Source organism: Aulonocara stuartgranti, assembly GCF_965226115.1.
Source record: "Aulonocara stuartgranti genome assembly, chromosome: 7".
Taxonomy (NCBI): Eukaryota; Metazoa; Chordata; class Actinopteri; order Cichliformes; family Cichlidae; genus Aulonocara; species Aulonocara stuartgranti.
In genome coordinates, this window is record NC_138945.1 from 30,881,410 (window position 1) to 30,900,308 (window position 18,899).

Consider the following 18,899-nt stretch of genomic DNA (forward strand, 5'->3'; position numbering starts at 1 on the left):
TGGCCCTGTTGTTGCCTTGAGGCTGACATTTAGTTTTGCTTAATTATGAGTGTGAAAGTTTAGACATTTGAGTTTTTATGTGTGACAAAAATTTAGATGCATGAATATTCTTGTGCATCATTTTGCGTTATCAATCTTTAATGTGGTTTTCCAATTCTTTGCACTCCTTACGTTCTCAAATGCACAAGCTGAAGTCTTTACATAAAAATGGACATTTTATTATATCCTTGGAACTGTCACATATACAGACTGTTCCATTTCCATGTCACACTTTTTCTTTTCTATGTGTTTGCGGGAAAAAACCTGGACGATACCTAATATCTAAGACTAATTTGCTCTGAGTAAATGTTCTAAGTGTCTATGACATTTAGAGCAACAACATGGATTCATGTACTGTACATTTATTGGATTTCTGTGTGTGTGTGTGTGTGTGTGTGTGTGTTTGTGTGTGTGTTGAGCAAGTGAAGCAGATGGGTACAGCAGCTGTGTTGCTAAGGTTGTTTCATGACTCGATACCCAACAATAAATCTCCACTAAATGTAAAAATGAGCACCTTCACAGTGTTCCACAGGGTCTCTGACACACTTCCTGCCATTACTTTACACAGGTAAACAAAGTAGTTATTATTTAGGATAGAATTTACCTCCAGCCAGCAAAGTGTTCATATTCTGAATTTATTCATCTAAGAGATGAAGAGGACTTCCTATAAAACAATGAACTTTTGATTATCAATTGGCTAGTTTGAAGACCAGAAATTATAAGAGCATGCTTTCCTTTTCCTTTTTTTCTTCATTCATTCCAGGTTATTCAGTTTGACTTTTTCCTCCCACCAAATGGTCTCCTTTCCCTGTCAAGCTGCCAATATCTGGATGAGAGATGAGAGGAGCTGCTCAACATGTGTACACACCTATTAGAGTTGCTTTAAGTTATTACAGTGTGCTCAGAGAAAATAGTCAGTAGAAGGTTGCACAGCAACGTGTTTTGCTGACTCTTGGGTGCAGCCTGGCTTTCAAGCTACAATCCGCCTTAATTTGCTACTAAGGTTATATTGACTGAAGCCTGGGAGGAAAACTTATAAAACACAGATGAAAACATTTTTGACATAGAGCTCATATTTCTTGGTACTCTTAATGCAACAGTTGATAAATATGGAAGATTCAGGACTCCATAAAATTTGTTTCACTGATAAACTACAGTCTGAAACATATATCCAACTTGCCCTATCTACATAAGTTTACAACCATCGGGCTTTGTGGTGTAAAACTATTTTCTTTAGGTACATTAGTTGACCATAGTACAATAACCTTGTCAAATAATTTAAAAGTTATAAACTCTGGTGATAAAAGCTAACATTTTTAGTTTTTCTTTCTAATTTTGTATACTATCTAATATGTATAAATCATTGTAAACAGTCTAATATGGTGTATGGTGTGGTAGTATGGTGATGCTGTTATCAACCGCCATAGTGCCATTAAATTTCTTACTCAAAGCCAACATCCAAAATATCTCAGTTATTAAAAATGCTTGATTGTTACCGCCATAAGCCTGTCTTTTATCCTAAGAGGTTTCTATACAGCGTCTGAGATATTTAGCATGCTTTTGAAACTTTTTTTAATAGTAATTTACTGGCTATAATTTCCTCTGTTAATCCTTTTTTTTTTTTCCTCTGTTAATCCTGTCGTAGAAGCTGTGGAAATTCCGTAAGTTGCTTGTGGAGAGTTACACAGAGCAGTTGTTTAATTTCCACGACGATCTGCTGCCTGTGCATTTACATGTAATCCTTGGTGATAAATTAGAATTAAGGAGGAGGATCAGTGTTGGGGAGTAACGGAATACATGTACTGCCGTTACGTATTTAAAATACAAAATATGAGCAACTGTATTCCGTTACAGTTACCGTTTAAAAAGGTGGTATTCAGAATACAGTTACTTTGTTGAAATAAATGGATTACACTGCGGTACTTTCCTGTTTCATATTGCGGCGGGTCAGGACTGTTTGGGTTTTGTTTGACAGCTACGTTCTGTTGTTCCAGGCGGCAGCGTTACGGTTGCCATGGTTACAGGGCGACGCTCTCTCTCTGCGACTGTGTGTTTCCTGGGTGAGAGAGCGCCTTTTCGTTGTTGTTGTTGTTGTGCTAAGCTAACAGGCTGAATGCTACAAGCATAGCTCTAAAGAGTGTAGCATCATGGGCAGTGTAGTCCGTGCTGCAGGGAGAATGGACTGCCTTACACGTTATGGGTCTGTGAGCGCGAGGAGGGAGAAAAAAGGGAGTGGAAAGGTACGAGTTGTCATCGAGCAAAAACGGGAGCTGGAAGCATGTAAATATAATAATAACCACTGCAGCCAAGAAGAGTGCCTGACGAGCCCAGTTGTAAGTAAGCTATTAAGACTCGACTGTACACTGTGTTCGTGTTTTCCTCCGAAAACAATAAGTTCCGTTGGAGCAGCCTTTCAACGCATCTCTCTGTCAAGAAAAGTTGACCCACACAACAAGGTAAAGCTATTTTTCGGCTACGAGCCGACAGGGACCCCGCCGTATTAGTCAGAGGTCCCTTTACTACAGTTCGGAGTCGCGGACCTTCAGTAATAGTAATAAATCACACAGCAATAGTACATTCACGTTGTTGTAAAAAGCATGATAATATATTAAGTAATCCAAAGTATTCAGAATACTGTCATTGAGTAACGTAACGGAATACGTTACAGAATACATTTTGGGGCATGTATTCTGTATTCTGTAATGGAATACATTTTAAAAGTAACCTTCCCAACACTGAGGAGGATGGAATGACAAAAAGAGAGAAACACCAATTTCAGACTTTCATTCTGTTTTTGTCGAAGCGGGAAATGTATCTCGCGGAGCCTTGAGCAGCAGTCTTCATCTTGGGCTGAAACAAACCGTTGTCTTACTTTCACAGTGACCACTGGCTTGAATGCAATCAGGCTACTCCTATTCATCTGCCTGCCAAATATATTAACATCTATTGTTTATCTTTGTTGTCACAGGCGGCCTGATAATTATTAAAATGTTAATCTGATTACAAATTTATGCCAAAATAATTTTCTCTTGTTTTGGATTCTGGAATCTTCTGTCACTGTGATGACCAGTTCACAGCTGTTCACACACAAACACAATCCACACTGATTTTACGGGTGACATGATTTCTATGTAATTAGTCTGTTTTTATTCTGAGGCACAAAGTCCCAGTTTTATCATATTTTAGCAGCCACATTCACAAAATTGTTGATATGCATTAAGCCATTTCTTTTAGTAATGATTACAAACATCTACTTTATTATTCATTACTTTGCACACCCATGTATCCACACACAGGGTACAGAATATAAGCACGCAAAAGAACAAGGAACAGCAATAGCCTACGGCATTTATTAATATTAAATGTCTCCATTCATTTCCACAGGTGAATATAAGCTATTACATACACACACACACAGTTACATATACAAATATTTGCTGTGAGTGAAACTCTCTCAGTGCATCTGAATAAATAATGTAGTAGTTTACCCCTTAAGCATCAAAGTAAATAATGCGCTAATTTCACATTCTCCGTGCAGAGGGCAGACAGTATGAATGCTGTCCTTTTACATGTTTGCCCTAAATGATTTCCAGTTCATTGATTACATTTACAGAACATTTATAACCATTAACACAAAAGAGATACGTAAATATTTAAAAATAAAATACTCTCTTTTTTGCATTAGGGATCAGTGGTATAAAGAAGTCTAACTTTGGTATTTAGGAGATTATATCTTTATAATATAGACATAAAATGTAAAAGTAAAATTGAAAATGCATTTTCTAAGAGCACCATGTCTCTGAATAAGCAAAGTTTCACTTTTCTTCCTCAAATAAAAGTCAGTCCAACCTTGAACTGTGCTGAACTTGCACTGCTGGTAAGTCACATAAGCCTGTGGGGACAGACTTGACCCAGTCACAAGCTTCCTCACCCTGCCTCTCTTACTTCCTCCATCAGTCCCTCCCTATTTTTCTTTATCTTGTCAACATGTGGTATTAGTCTCAATGTCCTCTTCCCTCCATCATTTGTGTGGTCTATGGTTATGTCCTCTCTGTTCTTCATAGGATTAGTACTTTATCTTGTACCAGAGTTTGGAGACAGTTGGAGAAAGGACAGTGACTATAGTAGGGTGATGTAATTGTTAACTAAAGCTAAATAGTAGACCAATTATTCCACTAGCTCCTTGTATTTTGACTTTACCCATTGTTGTTTTTGTCTCTTTTTTTAAATATAAAATTTAGCCACATCACCCTTTCCACTTTTCTCAGACTGTTATTTGCCTTGCCCTCTAGCCCTATAAATGCTTAGGTTGTTGGGCATTAAAAAGTTATGTATAGGGACGAAATCATTTTAAAATGTGTTTTAAAAGAGTTTATGAGGAGATGAGTATTCAAATAGAGAAAGGTTGGGGAGGGACATACAAGCCAAGTGTGCACACTCACACTTGCAGACACTTGCAGGCGAAAACGCATCAAATCAGACTTTTTTGACCCTATGCAACCCATATCGCATATATTTTCAAATCCGATCTGGGTCACTTTTGTATGTGGTACTGAATCCGATACGTACCTGATGTTTTAAAAAGCAACTGCTGTTTGAATGGTTATGTCGCATTAAATCCGTCTTTTACGTCACTGACACAAGACAGACGCCAATTATCAGAGCTGGAGAAGCGCCCAATAAGACATCGCGAACGCTTCCTGGCCATCCCATGTAGATGTTAGTGAAACTGTTGGGAAGACAGCGTTGGAGAAACGTGAACGTTTTATTTGTACTGTATAATCTGCAGATTCTGACAGAAATCTGCAACTATCCTTTGAAGCACCGCTCCTCTCTAAAACAGCAATAAGGATAATTATTAGGCCATATGTAAATAACAAAATAACTTTATAACTTAAAGCAAAATTTGGAAACGTAAAGTCCAAAACAAGTCTTTATATTAAGGGCCATCAGTCAAACAATACTGTTTGCTCTGGGTCTAAACAGAGCGCGTTGTTTGTGACGTCTTCTTTTGCGCATGCGGGCTGCTTTGAGGGTTCGCACTAAAGTGTTTGCTGTCACATTTTATTTGTAGTGGGAACAAGCAGACAAAAAAAATCTGATTTGATCAAAAAATCAGAATTGAGCATTAAGACCTGCAGTGTAAATGCAGCCTTAGACTTAACAGGCATTTTGCTGCAAAGTCAAGGAAAATGGATTGATTTGAACACAAGCGATACAAACACAAATAAAAAGGAATTTTCACTCACATATCTTGCGATACTATGTGCAGCAGTATGTGCATCAAAACATGATCTGAGGTCAGATCTCTTGAGATATTTCAGACTTTGCTACTCACTATAGATCTTCACTACAAGTTCCTCTGTGTAGGCACTCTGAATTTTTCAAAGACTGGCAACAGCTTGTGAAAGTTTTACCACTGGGCTGTTTGTACAGCTCATGTTTAACAAACACAGAAACCCAGAGTAGCAACTGTGCAGACAATAACTGTAGCAAGATTTCAATAATGGCTGCATCAAGTTCAAGTGGACCCTCTAAACCGCAGGTAAGTAATCATTTTCCTTCGTCTTTCTTTGCTATTTCACTCAACTGGACATATGTGTAGTTTTTATTAGCTAAATCTGGTGAAGTTGTGGTAAAATGCCAACATTAGCCTATTCGTTGTAGCAAGCTAGCTGGCAGCTAAAATTTGCTAAATTCAGTGATGCCCCTGTCTCTTTTAGGAGTTAGAGGCCCGTGTTATAACGGCGGCACAAGATATAATCAACAGGTTAGCTCAAATTCTTCAGCAACCTAATACCACATGTCTACCAAATGCTGAGCACTCTCACGAGCACTCAGGTGGACAAGCCCAGACCCCAAAAGATACAGTGCAGGCGGAGATGGCAAGGTTAGAAATTGTATTGAACCATTATACTTTTAATCATTTGGATTAGTAAAAAAATAAAATAAAATCCCTGCATGTTGAAAATTATTTCTGCTTCTCACATATAGGTCATTTCCAGGATTTTTTAAAAGAAAAAGGGGGGGGAATCGCTTTTCCCCACTCCAAAGTAGCACGCTGAGGCCTAAATCCAGCAAGCCATTCAGTGTATATATATATATATCTAGTGAATAAAGGCTGCACCAACACTCCTTCTGCTACTGAGGAGCTGCAGCTGAGCCAAGCAGGGCTGGGAAAGAGATCCCTCATCTTGACTGATGATATGAGCCATACAATGGTAATGTAGTTAAACTTATATAAGAGAAATGCATTTACATAAAAAAAACATGTTCTATATCAAATCATAATGATAGACATTCAAATGATAGTTGGTTTGGGTCATATATTAGCACTGATAAAAATATTTCTTAATTGTGTAGTTTTACCAATTGTGTCCCCTTATGTACTGTTTTAGATTAATAAAATGATCACTGAAGAATATCCCAAAATGGATGGCGTGCAAGGATGATTGTTGCACAAGTCATCAGGTGCATAATTTTCCTCTTTGAAATTATTCTTTTTAGATGCTAGTGAAAGTTGAAAATTGTACAATGTTTTTTCTATCAATCTGTGTATTTAGGTGGTCAAGGTAGGAGGAAACTTGTAGCAATTCCTCCTGATGTAAATGGCTACACAGGAAGACTGATCCGCAATGTTTCCAGTGCAGGAAAGACCCTCTTGTATGTTGTTCCGCTGCAGCAGGACCTTGATCTTACTCCTCTTCCATCAGATGCAGCTGGATTTCAAACCATGCCAAAGGCTTCTTGCCAGGTGTGCAAGGAAAGTATGCCTCTGCATATCCTAGCACTCCATGTCAACAATTGTGTGAAGTCTCAGTCAACAGAAGAGGAAGATGAGGTGAATTTATGTTATATTGTGGAATATTGCCTTATCAACAGTCTATAAATATTTGGGATATTTGTGCACGTAATTATAGAAGGTTTTTTTGTGTTCTATTCTGTTTTTGTTAATGTACAATACATTGTAGTAATTACAATTGTACTTCATAGACTAATGTCCAGCTTCTGTCTGTCATGAATTCACGAAGTTTTTGTAGAGAGCCTCTTGACATGAAGCAGGTGATAATGTTCAATCCACATATTTACAAATCATTGTTTCTTTTATGTTTTAACAATATTTTTTTTCTCTAGGACATGAAAGAATGCCCAATTTGTCTTTGCTGCTTTCCAGTGAATGAGATTGCCCAGCATGCAAGCCTGTGTGGTGAAAGGTTCGTTCAAATTTATACATATTAAACACATTTTCCTATGTTTACATCGGATTCCTTTTTAAAATTTTTAAGCCATTACAGTTTTGAGCTCAGTATGTAGTTACAGTAAATACTTACTTGGTCCACATTTTAATGCTTACAGTATAATTGAAACACACAATGTAATCACCGTACCTATTAAGCTCAGGACGCAATTTAAATGCCAGTAAAATCAGTTAAAAGACATCATAAGTTACATCACATATATTTTTGCTATTGTTCATAATTTTTAGACCTGAGGACACTTCCACTCACATGACAGACGTTTATGCCAGTACTGACTCTGAGTGCAGTGTGCCAAGCAACAGAACAGATCCTTTGACTGATTTAGTCAGGTATGATTTATATTCTTTGCCCTTTCAGATTATCTGGTTTTGTTTATAATACATTTGCTTTCATTTTAAGAAACGATAATCATTTTATATATTTTTTTCTCAGTGAAGCAGATGTGCTACAGTGGCTTTCAAGTCAGGTGGATACCAGCAAAGACTTTAGGATTTGCATCACTCGCAATGATCTTGTTCAAAGAGGCTTCATTCAGTGGCAACGACAGAAGAAGGCTTCCCCTGTCAACAAACGCCACGTGATTTTTATCGGAGAAGCAGGAATTGATACTGGTGCATTAAGCAAAGAATTTTTGACTGATATAGCTATGTACATTGTACTTACAGTTCAGATATTGAATATGGCCAAATCAAATTAAGATACAGTATACCCTTTAAATTATTTTGTCTTTCTGTATCTCTATGTAGAAATGATGCATGGTATTGAGACTCGACTGAAGGCAGTGGCAAGAAGGGAAAGAGCCCTGTCATGATGTCACGAGCCCAGCGGCAGCAGCAAAGCTAGGCTAACACTAACTAGCTAGCAAGATTATAAACCTGGTGCTAAACTAAGAGAAGCCACAAAATCAGTTTGAATAAGAGTAAACATTTACTCACCAAGTCAGTGTATCAGGTAAAGATCCACAGCAATGACAATAATCTAATATTTAATATTTTTAATTAAACACAATATTACATTTTGAAATGTAATATTGTGTTTAATTAAAAATATTAAATAGGCTGAACTCAATTTTTTATCAATTTGTTATTAGAACTCGATTTAAATAAGTTACCAGTACTTTTGATGATCTCATGATGATCTCATGATGTCATCATCAGTGATTTAGAAAATAGTTTCTACAGGTTTGTCTGTTTTTATACATTTCCGAGGATTATGTAGCATATGAAGCATGTTAAATATTTCTTTGTATCTTGCAGAAGTGCAGGAGAAGTGTTTTCAGTGAGCCTTGCCCAGGGAGGTCCACCACCCTGCTTCCTGAGAAGCTGGTGTTATCAGTTTCTTGCAACAGGAAACTTCGATGTTCTTCAGCTGACCAAAGATGATGTGGATGACACTGAATATAGGTCTCTAATCGAAAAGGTGAGCTGTGTTTGTACAGACTAGTGAAAAAATGCTGATTGTTTGTGTGTGTATACAGTGTTGGGGAGTAACGTAAGACATGTACCGGCGTTGCGTATTTAAAATACAAAATATGAGTAACTGTATTCCGTTACAGTTACCATTTAAAAAGGTGGTATTTAGAATACAGTTACTTTGTTGAAATATATGAATTACACAGCGGCAGCGTTACGGTTGCTATGGTTACAGGGTGACGCGTGCTCTCTCTGCGACTGTGTGTTTCCTGGGTGAGAGAGCGCCTTTTTGTTGTTGTTGTTGTGCTAAGCTAATAGGCAGAGTGTTACAGTCATAGCCCTGAAGAATGTAGCCTCATGGGCAGTGTAGTCTGTGCTTCAGGGAGAATGGACTACCATACTCGTTATGTGTCTGTGAGAGTGAGGAGGGAGAAAAAAGGAGAGTGGAAAAGTACGAGTTATCATCAAGCAGAAATGGGAGCTGGAAGCATGTAAATATAATAATAACCACTGCAGCCAAAAAGAGTGCCTAACAAGCCCAGTTGTAAGTAAGCCATTAAGACACGACTGTACACTGTGTTCGTGTTTTCCTCCGAAACAATAAGTTCCTTTGCAGCAGCCTTTCAACGCCTCTCTCTGTCTCTCACTAGCAAATTTGACCCAGACAACAAAGTAAAGCTAGTTTTTGGCTACGAGCCCGACACGAACCCGACATATTAGCCAGAGATCCCTTTACTATGGTTCGGAGCCGCAGACCTTCAGTAATAGTAATAGTACATTCGTGTAGTTGTAAAAAGCATGATAATATATTAAGTACCGTATTTTCACGACCATAAGGCGCACTTAAAAGCCTTAGATTTTCTTCAAAAAGTGCGGCGCGCCCTATAGCGCGGTGCGCCCTATGTGTTGTAAGGAGAACGTAGTAGAGAACACCATGAGAACGTTAAAGGGTGAAGTGTGGGCGTTGATCGTATATACCGGGACAATCGCACATACCTGTATAAAAGAACAGGTATGTGCATTATGCAAGACATCGTTGTTTTAACAACCCTGAAAATGGCAAAGAGACACGCTTACAAAGCACAGTTTAAACTGAAGGCCATCAGCTACGCGGAGGAACATGGAAATCGAGCAGCGGCGAGAGAATTTAAGATTAACGAATCGATGGTTCGCAAATGGAGGAAGCTAGAAAACAAGCTCCGGCAGGTCAAGAAAACGCAGCTGAGTTTCCGCGGACATAAGGCGAGGTGGCTCGAGTTGGAGGAAAGACTCGAGCGGTGGATCATCGAGCAAAGAGCGAGCGGGAGAAGCGTTTCGACGGTCACCATTCGGCTAAAAGCAGTTTCACTTTCACTTTTTATGACACGGTGCCATTTTTCCATCCGGACCAGGACTACGGTAGCGCAGCAACTTCCAGCGGATTATAAGGAAAAGCTGGCCATCTTCCGCTCCTACTGCAGCAAACACATCGGCGACAAAAACATCCAGCCCAGCTACATCACAAACATGGACGAGGTCCCGCTCACTTTTGACATCCCGGTGAGTCACACTGTGGAGAAGAAGGGGACCAGCACGGTAGCGATACGCACAACGGGGTATGAAAAGTCTTCTTTTACTGTTGTGCTTGGCTGCCATGCTAATGGACAGAAACTGCCGCCTATGGTGATTTTTAAGCGAAAGACTTTGCCTAAAGAGAAGTTTACAGCAGGAATCATCATTAAGGCAAATGAAAAGGGATGGATGGATGAGGAAATGATGAAAGAGTGGCTGAGGGAGGTGTATGTAAGGAGACCAGGTGGTTTTTTCCACGCATCACCATCGCTGTTGATCTGTGACTCTATGCATCTCACAGCCGATGTGAAAAAACTAGTGCAACAAATGCACTGTGAGCTCGCTGTCATTCCGGGAGGCCTGACAAAGGAACTCCAACCGCTGGACATCGGTGTGAACCGCCCGTTCAAAGTAAGGCTGCGAGCGGCCTGGGAGCGATGGATGACCGGTGGAGACCACAGTTTCACTAAGAGTGGAAGGCAGCGCCGGGCGAGTTACGCCACAATTTGCCAATGGATTGTAGATGCTTGGGCTAACATGTCTGCTGGCACTGTTGTTCGAGCTTTCGCAAAAGCCGGCATCGTTTCCGAGGAGCCGCACGGCACGGAAAGTGACTCTGATGGTGAAGACAGTGAACCTGGCATGTTTGATGGAGATTTAGCGCAGCTGTTCAATTCAGACACAGAGGATGAGGATTTCCATGGGTTTGATTGATGATAAAAATGTGAGTACCAAACTCAGTTTTGCTCCTTCTTTATTTTTAAATATGCACACTTGTATGCTTGTGTGTTGTTGATGATGACGATTACCGGCAATAGAAATGTGAGTAAGGTACCGAATTCAGGTTTGCTCCCGCTTTATTTTTAAATACGCATACGGTACTTGTATGCGCCCTATGATCCAGTGCGCCTTATGTGTGTGTTAAATACAGTAATGGCACACATAACTGAGACTGCGCCTTTTAGCACAGTGCGCCTTATGGTCGTGAAAATACGGTAATCCAAAGTATTCAGAATACGTTACTCTCATTCAGTAACGTAACGGAATACGTTAAAAAATATAGTTTGGGGCATGTATTCTGTAGTGGAATACATTTTAAAAGTAACCTTCCCAATACTGTGTGTATAGTTACATAATTTCAAAAACTTGAAATTATTTATTGTTTTGTTTTTGTATGTTTTCAGGTGGAAGTGGCAGACAACCTGACAGACCTCACTGAAGACATTGTGAGCCGTGGTTACACAGGACTTGTGAAGTTGGACAAACGGGACAGTATAATAAGGTAGTATATTTTAATAGACAATATACCAACCAGAAACATTTGAAAGTAATATTTTGTAAGTTAAAACCCTGGTTTAGACCACCATACCCCATCAGTTTCACTAATGACTGTGTTTGCTTTTCTAAATAGATCAATTGTTGTGCATGCTACGGTGCGTCTGACTCCCAATGCTACAGCAAATCAGAAATGGCATGAAGATCTACAACCTTCTGGAGGTGATTGGAAGGCACGAAAGTCTCTGTTCAAACCTGTTTGTTCCCATAGATGAGAATGATGATACAGCGGTAAATATGTCTTCATTTATTTCAGTTTAGTTTTTACAACAGATTCTAAAAATACATGTGATGTAGTAATAGCCCTGTGAGGACTTTTTTGTTTCAGCCTTTATTTAGGTTGCTCAGATTAATGAGTATTGAAGAATATCTTTGTTATTGTTTATTTGAAATCACAACACGTGACACCCCCCCCCCCTCCCCCCCAAATCTCTTTAGCCGGATGCTGATTACATAATGAGCATCCTTGAGCCTGAGCTGAGTGAGAGGGGAAGTCCAAGGCATGCCAAAGAAAATGCCATCATCAACTTCTTCCAAGACTTCCTGGAGAACCTTGAAAGCTCAGGTTTGTGCCGTCGGCCAGTTACTGGTATTATCATCAAAACAACATTAACACAACAGCTGTTACAAATACAGTGTTGTAACATTTCTTTCAAATGTACTATACTCTGCAAAATTGTCATCACAAACGATAACAGTCTAGAGGAACTGAAATCTCTGTAAAGATTTGTTTATATGTTTTGATGTTTTATACAATCTACCACATGTCTAAATGACAAAATTGGTTTTGCATATTAATAAATTTTGTGGTATGACAGTTAAAGATTTAAAGTAAGTCGAATCTGCTTCTTTAGATCAGGATAAAGACAAAAAGAGCTGTGAGTATGGGATCCAAGTCCTACAGGACCAGGAAGAATACTGGATTTCCAAACACCAACCACCGAGAATGTCTGTCCCAGCGATTATGCAGTGGTTAACTGGACAAAGACACAAGCCATGCCTTCCTTCAGAAAGGGCAAATTTTAAAATACATGTAAGATTTGAGCATCAATACAAAGATACAATGCCTGAACACTACATATGTTACCCACTTGTAAGTGCCTGCACAAACACAATCATCTTTCCTGTGACACACATAAACTCATACACAGAGTTCACAGACGTTATGACAACAGCTGTCACAATGGGGAGAGATTTCAGCCGTGTGTAGTTGACACTCATAGCATGCCATCACAAGTTATGCAGTATTGCACTGTATTTCTACTATTTGTCTAACCCTTTAAACCTATTTCAGTTCTTGGAACACAGAGTAAAAAAGGAAAAAATATTTACAGTTAGATTATTTTTCCACGTTGTTTCACTTACTTTTTGTTCTTATAATGTTAAAAACTATGTTGACAAAACAGAGGAACTCAGAAGACTGCATTCATAAAAACTTCTAAAAAGTCTAAGATTCAACTTGTTCGCAAATTAAATTCTGTAAGTCTGAAGAAGTTTAACTGAATTTTGTTTAAATATATTTTCTGCATATAAAGCATGTAGTACTATTTTGTTACTGAAATGTTTTCCACTGTGAATTGTAAATTTAGTGATATCCCAACTGTTTTGCTGAAAATAAATATTCTTACACTTGATGAATTGTTTTTTTCAGTCATTAAAATGATATCATTTAATTGTTTAGAGTATTTATTGACATGACATGTTAAACAAATTTAATCAACCCAGTTACAAAATCATCAGACAGTAGGCTCATTACCTCAGTCAATGCACTCTGGACTCATAACATTTATTCTTAAAACTGGGAAAGACCCTTTAGACCCAAGTGGTTACCGCCCTATATCTTTGCTGAATTCTGACCAAAAAATCTTGGCAAAGGTCTTAGCGGGCCGATTAAAAGCAGTAAAGGCGAAAATAATTCATGCAGACCAATCTGGTTTTGTTCCAAACCGCTATGGTTCAGATAATATTAGGCGGTTGGTTAATTTGCAAAATTATGTATATGATTCAGTATATCCAACAGTGGCCCTATCGCTGGATGCTGCAAAAGCTTTTGATTGTGTTGAGAGGGATTATCTGTTTAAGACATTAGAAAAGTTCGGTTTTGGTGATAATTTTATTAGGTGGATAAAGATATTATATGATTCGCCTTCAGCGCGAGTATTGACGAATGGGTTCATATCAGACCTATTCCTTTTACAGAGATCCACAAGACAGGGTTGTCCCCTTAGGTCTCTTTGTAATTGCTATAGAGCCTCTGGCACAAAAACTGAGAAATAATGTAAATATATTTGGAATTTCGATGGGTAATAGTCAACATAAGCTTCTATTATATGCAGATGATATGTTGTTACTTATGACCCAGCCTGGGAAGTCAATTCCAGCCCTATTAGAATGTATAGAAAGCTTTACGCTGCTTTCAGGGTATCGTGTCAACTGGGATAAATCAGAGGCAATGCCTATGTCAGGACACTGCCCCCATACTTTATTTAAACAGTGGGAGTTTCGGTGGTCCGTGAATGGTTTGAGGTATTTGAGGATACAAATTACCTCGGATTACACTAAGATGGTTCAAGCAAATATGGAGCCAATGATTGAAAGAATAAAAATGGAATTTGGTAGATGGTCCAGAGTGCGTCCCACAATATGGGGTAAAATTAGTTGTATTAAGATGATGACTGCACCCATGATCTTTTATATTTTATCTAATATTCCATTACACATTCCAGATAAGTATTTCAACGATCTAGACTTTTTGATCCGGCAGTTTCTTTGGGGTAGTTCACCACATCCTTTAAGTATTAGGAAACTTCAAGCGAGTGCAAAACAAGGAGGTTTTTCATTGCCTAATTTCCAATGGTATTATTGGGTGATGAACGTGAAACAACTTAGAGCTTGGTTACCTACTGCACCAGTTAAACCCATCTGGTCCCATATAGAGACGGAAGTTAATGGCGGTATTTCTCCTTGGAGGGAGCTGTTTGATACCAGTCATAAAACTACCCATCCTATAATTGCAAACGCGAAGACATTGTGGTGTAAATTACATAGGGCAGGTCGCTGGGACTTTATTAAATCCCCTTCGGCAACCTTATGGGGGAATAAAAGAATTTTAATTGGAGGGACATCGGTTGACTGGCTACAGTGGCGTAAAGCAGGCATCCTTAATGTATCAGATTTATTTGACCGGTTGACTGGCTACAGTGGCGTAAAGCAGGCATCCTTAATGTATCAGATTTATTTGACTGTGGGACTAAATGTTTTTTAAGCTTTGATAAAATTGTGGAGTTATATAAGTTGAAGCGTAATCAATTCTGGAGATATGTCCAAATACATAGTTCATTATCGAAGTGGCTGGGAACCCCCTTGAGTTGTCCTGTGGGCAGCCCTGTGGAAGTCCTGCTCTCAAGATCACCCTTGGGTAAAGGCATTACCTCTAAGATTTATCACTTATTGCAAGAACGGTCAGCTGACCCTCTCCTTAAAGTTAAGGGCTACTGGGCCCAGGACATGGCATTGGACATATCTTCAGTTGAATGGGATTCATGTTTTCAAAGTGTTAATACTATGTATAAAGAAACAGGCAGTAGATTTATTCAACTTAAGATAATCCATAGGTGGCATCGAACACCGCAACAATTGTATAAATGGAACCTGGCCTCTACGGATGAATGTTGGAGATGTGATGGTCAAAATGCCTCGATTTTACATATCTTATGGAGCTGTTCGGCACTTCGAGATTGGTGGGAAAATATAATGGAGGTAATTTTCAGTGTTTTAAAAAGGAGATTTGGTATCTCACCAAAACTGTCCATACTTGGTATAACCACAGAACTTTCTAATGGAGATTTTTCTAGTTATACAAAAAGATGGATTATTCTGGCTCTTACTACGGCCAAACGGGTCCTACTAAGACATTGGCGGAAAAAGACCCCCCCCCATGAAGAGTGGCTAAAGACAATGGCTAAGTTGGCGTCTTATGAAAGTGACTTATGGTTTATTAGATAAATTGCATCAATATGACTGTATTTGGTCCCCCTTTACAAGCTGGCTTTCTGTAACTTGAAGAACAGAAGAGTAATGATAGAGTGGTGGTGTGGGGATTGGTGTGCGAAGAAAGAATAGGATAACTTTCCTTTGTTTTTGTTTTTTTGTTTCTGTTGTTGTGTTTTGTTGTTGTTTGTTTTTGTTTGTTTGTTTTTTAAACTATTTATTTATGTAGTTATTCTTAAGTTCTGTTATTGAAGTTTAAAATGAAATAAATAAAAATTGTTGATGACACAAAATCATCAGACATGAGATGCTTAACTGAATGTGGCTACTTTAAACATTAAGTTATAAAAGGTAAAAACAGTATTTGATGCAATTAAAAAAGATACATTCATCAAATAATCTGAAAATACATCCTAAGATTGATTGATTTGCTATTCTATCATTACAATACAAATAATGTGGTCAAATCCTATGAGAAAGGCTAACTGAGTGGGTTCTGTTGTGTTACTGAATGAACTATGATGTAGTTCAGCACTCTCTCATAAAGGTCTCTTCCGTTGTCAAAGGAGGGACTAAGAGGATGAATGGCTGCCCTCAGTCCTGCCATCTCCTCAGGCCCCAAAGGACACTGTATTGGTGGAAGAACTACACCACCACTCTCTGGTCTCGAATAGTCAAGGTCCAAAGAGAAATGTTCTTGAATGTCCTGAAAATTCACTTGCTTTTGTTATGAACAGTATAACTATAGTTTGCAGCAATTACAAAGTTATGTTAAAGTCTTTAAAAACAAAGACAGGTGCACATGTTAAATATATGCATGTCATGAATTTCAAGGTACAAAAACATAAGCGTTATAAAACATCTGTAATAGCACATTTTATAGTCGTACCTCAGTGTTTTCTGGTGCAGCCACAGGATTTTGACCCATGTATTTAGAAATAAATAAATAAATACATATTGAATTTGTGATGATTGATTTGGGTTTACAAGATATATATATATTAGGGGTGCAACGATACACAAAATTCACGGTTCGGTTCGGTTCGATACTTTGGTGTCACGGTTCGATATTTTTTCGATACAAAAAAAATGTTCATGCCTTTTTAATTTGTCATTTATTAAAATTATAAATATATATTTTAACTCAAAAGTACAGTTTTTAAATTTAACCCTAACCCTTGTGCGTGTTTTTTATTTTGACAGCGAATGCGCACCTGCGGACCACTTATGTGCAGCCCTGGTTATTTAGCTCGTCATATTGCAGCCACAGAAATTCTTTTGTCCATGAAACCATAAAGCTGCACTTTCTTTTTGCCTTATAGTCTGATTTGTCATAACTTCTCCGTTTTGTGGTAAGCTTTTCTTTGGCTGTCACTTCTTCACCCTGACCTGTCTTATTTGGCTCAGCAGAACTGAAATATATATCGTGCTGCTTTTACACACGCACTCACATAAGCTCAGCGATTCTCTGCGCGATCAACCTCTCACATGTTTAAGCTTGCTGCGGGAGATTTCACTTGTCATGTTTGCATAGTAAGCTAACGATTAATAAGACGATGTCAGAGGAATTGGTGCGCAAATTATCATCACTCACAGATCAGTGCTGTCGCTCTCTATACACAGTTCGCATGATTGCAAAGTGAAAGCAAAAAAAACAAGCGCAAATTCAAACGCGATTTCAATATGTCACATATTGACAGTGGCTCACCGATGCCAATGACATAATTACCCAGCTACATTTTTGAAAGAATGCAGAAGCATTGACATATATTTTTCCTTCCTACAATAGCCCGACGGGCAGGGAAGAGATTGATTTTGGTAGCCCGACTGAAAAAAATCGCTAGCCCCGGGACGTCGGGCTAGCGATATTGCGAGCCCTGTATCTGATTGAGGAATCACTCATCTTTGGAAAAGAGAGTTTATTACAGAGAAATGTCTCTTTCCAAAATAAAAGCTATACTATCCGCTTCTTCTGGGCTATATTCTCAGCAGCATAAGGAGAATCATGTGCTAACAGCTGTCTAAATGACTCGGCTAAAGTTAGTAGCATGCTTGTTGTTTTTGTCTTTGCACTAGGATGATGTCGGCGTAAATGTTCAGTCATATTCGTTGTGTTCCCACTAGTGCTTTCAGGTTAATCTCGTTGAAATGACCTTAACGCCACAACACGGCAAATCTCCGTTAACGAGCTACCGCCGATCGCCCCGTGCATGGGGCTAGACGGCCAACACGTTAACGAGCTAACTGCGCTAACACACTAGCTCCCACCCATGTAATTGAGCATTGCATGGCACATCCAACATACTGTTTTACTTTAGTCCATGACTCACTTACCTTCAGGGTCATACGTCACATGAAAACCAAAATAATTCCAAACGCCAGATCTGAATGAGGGTGGGGGAGGTCCATGTTGCAAGGAGAGCTTAACTTCTGTCTTGCTAGCTTGCCCTGCGCTCTTCCTTCTGACGATGCTGTCTGTGTTGAGCGCTCAGTGGATCTGCGCTCGACAGTGCAGCCTAGGCGGAGTAGTCGAACGCAGATTCACTGAGCGCTCAACACAGACAGCATCGTCAGAAGGAAAGTTGATAAAATAAATTACAAATGTTGTATTGTTCGATACATATGCGTACCGAACCGAAAGTAGTGTATCGAACGGTTCAATATCGATACGAATATCGTTGCACCCCTAATATATATATATATGCTAAGTCCTATATATAACTTACCTTTGATTGTGAACACTTTTTCCTGAAATGTAGCTTGCTCTGCCACAACCACGAACAGTAAACTGTTAGGAGGTGGTGGGTAGGTGTATTGTTGTTGTTTGGGTTTTGTTTTCCTTTTCGTTATAGGTAGGCGAGGCGGGGCTTGATGGCATTCCGACACACCTGCGACGCATCGGACGTCATCAGTGAGCGCTTTTAGGGAGCAGAGTCACGGACGTCTGGTGTCGGAGTATTTTCGCTGTCACAAGTGGTAACGAGGTAGCACAGGCTGAATCTGTTGATTCTACGCTGTGGAGCTGTATGTTTTAGGGATCCACGTTTTGACTGCTTCTCTTTTGTCTTAGCCTGTTCCATTGCCTGCCTGCCTACCTAGGATTTTGTGTTGGCTATTGTGGATCCGTGACGGAGTGCTACGTTCCATCAGGCTGCGGTCACTGCAGCAGCTGTGGTTTGTGTGTCAAGTAAGCTCTCCAACTCTCTCCGTCCACTTGTGTTTAACGCTCGGCTATCAACGGTACGCCGTAAACTCTGTTTTGTTCCTTGTTGTCAGGTAGCTCCGGTGCGTCACCTGCCTACCTGCATACCTC

General features: G+C 39.2%; 1 protein-coding gene across 8 annotated transcripts; it reads left to right on the forward strand.

Moving 5' to 3' along the window:
• Nucleotides 1–1,496: 1,496 nt before the first annotated feature.
• On the forward strand, nt 1,497–9,035 carry LOC309709923 (uncharacterized protein). Of its 8 annotated transcripts, XM_082538914.1 has the most exons (6): nt 2,189–6,880; nt 7,174–7,253; nt 7,526–7,627; nt 7,731–7,909; nt 8,045–8,249; nt 8,555–9,035. In XM_082538914.1, exons 1-5 carry the CDS (start codon nt 6,773–6,775, stop codon nt 8,107–8,109), a joined length of 534 nt encoding a protein of 177 aa, XP_082395040.1. In that variant the 5' UTR covers nt 2,189–6,772; the 3' UTR covers nt 8,110–8,249; nt 8,555–9,035. The 8 variants fall into 8 exon arrangements, with proteins under 8 accessions (XP_082395036.1, XP_082395038.1, XP_082395035.1 ...); XM_082538910.1 differs by lacking the exons at nt 8,045–8,249; nt 8,555–9,035 and having other exon boundaries at nt 1,497–6,510; nt 6,603–6,880; nt 7,731–8,034; XM_082538912.1 differs by lacking the exons at nt 8,045–8,249; nt 8,555–9,035 and having other exon boundaries at nt 1,497–6,510; nt 6,753–6,880; nt 7,731–8,034.
• The last annotated feature ends 9,864 nt before the right edge of the window (nt 9,036–18,899 follow it).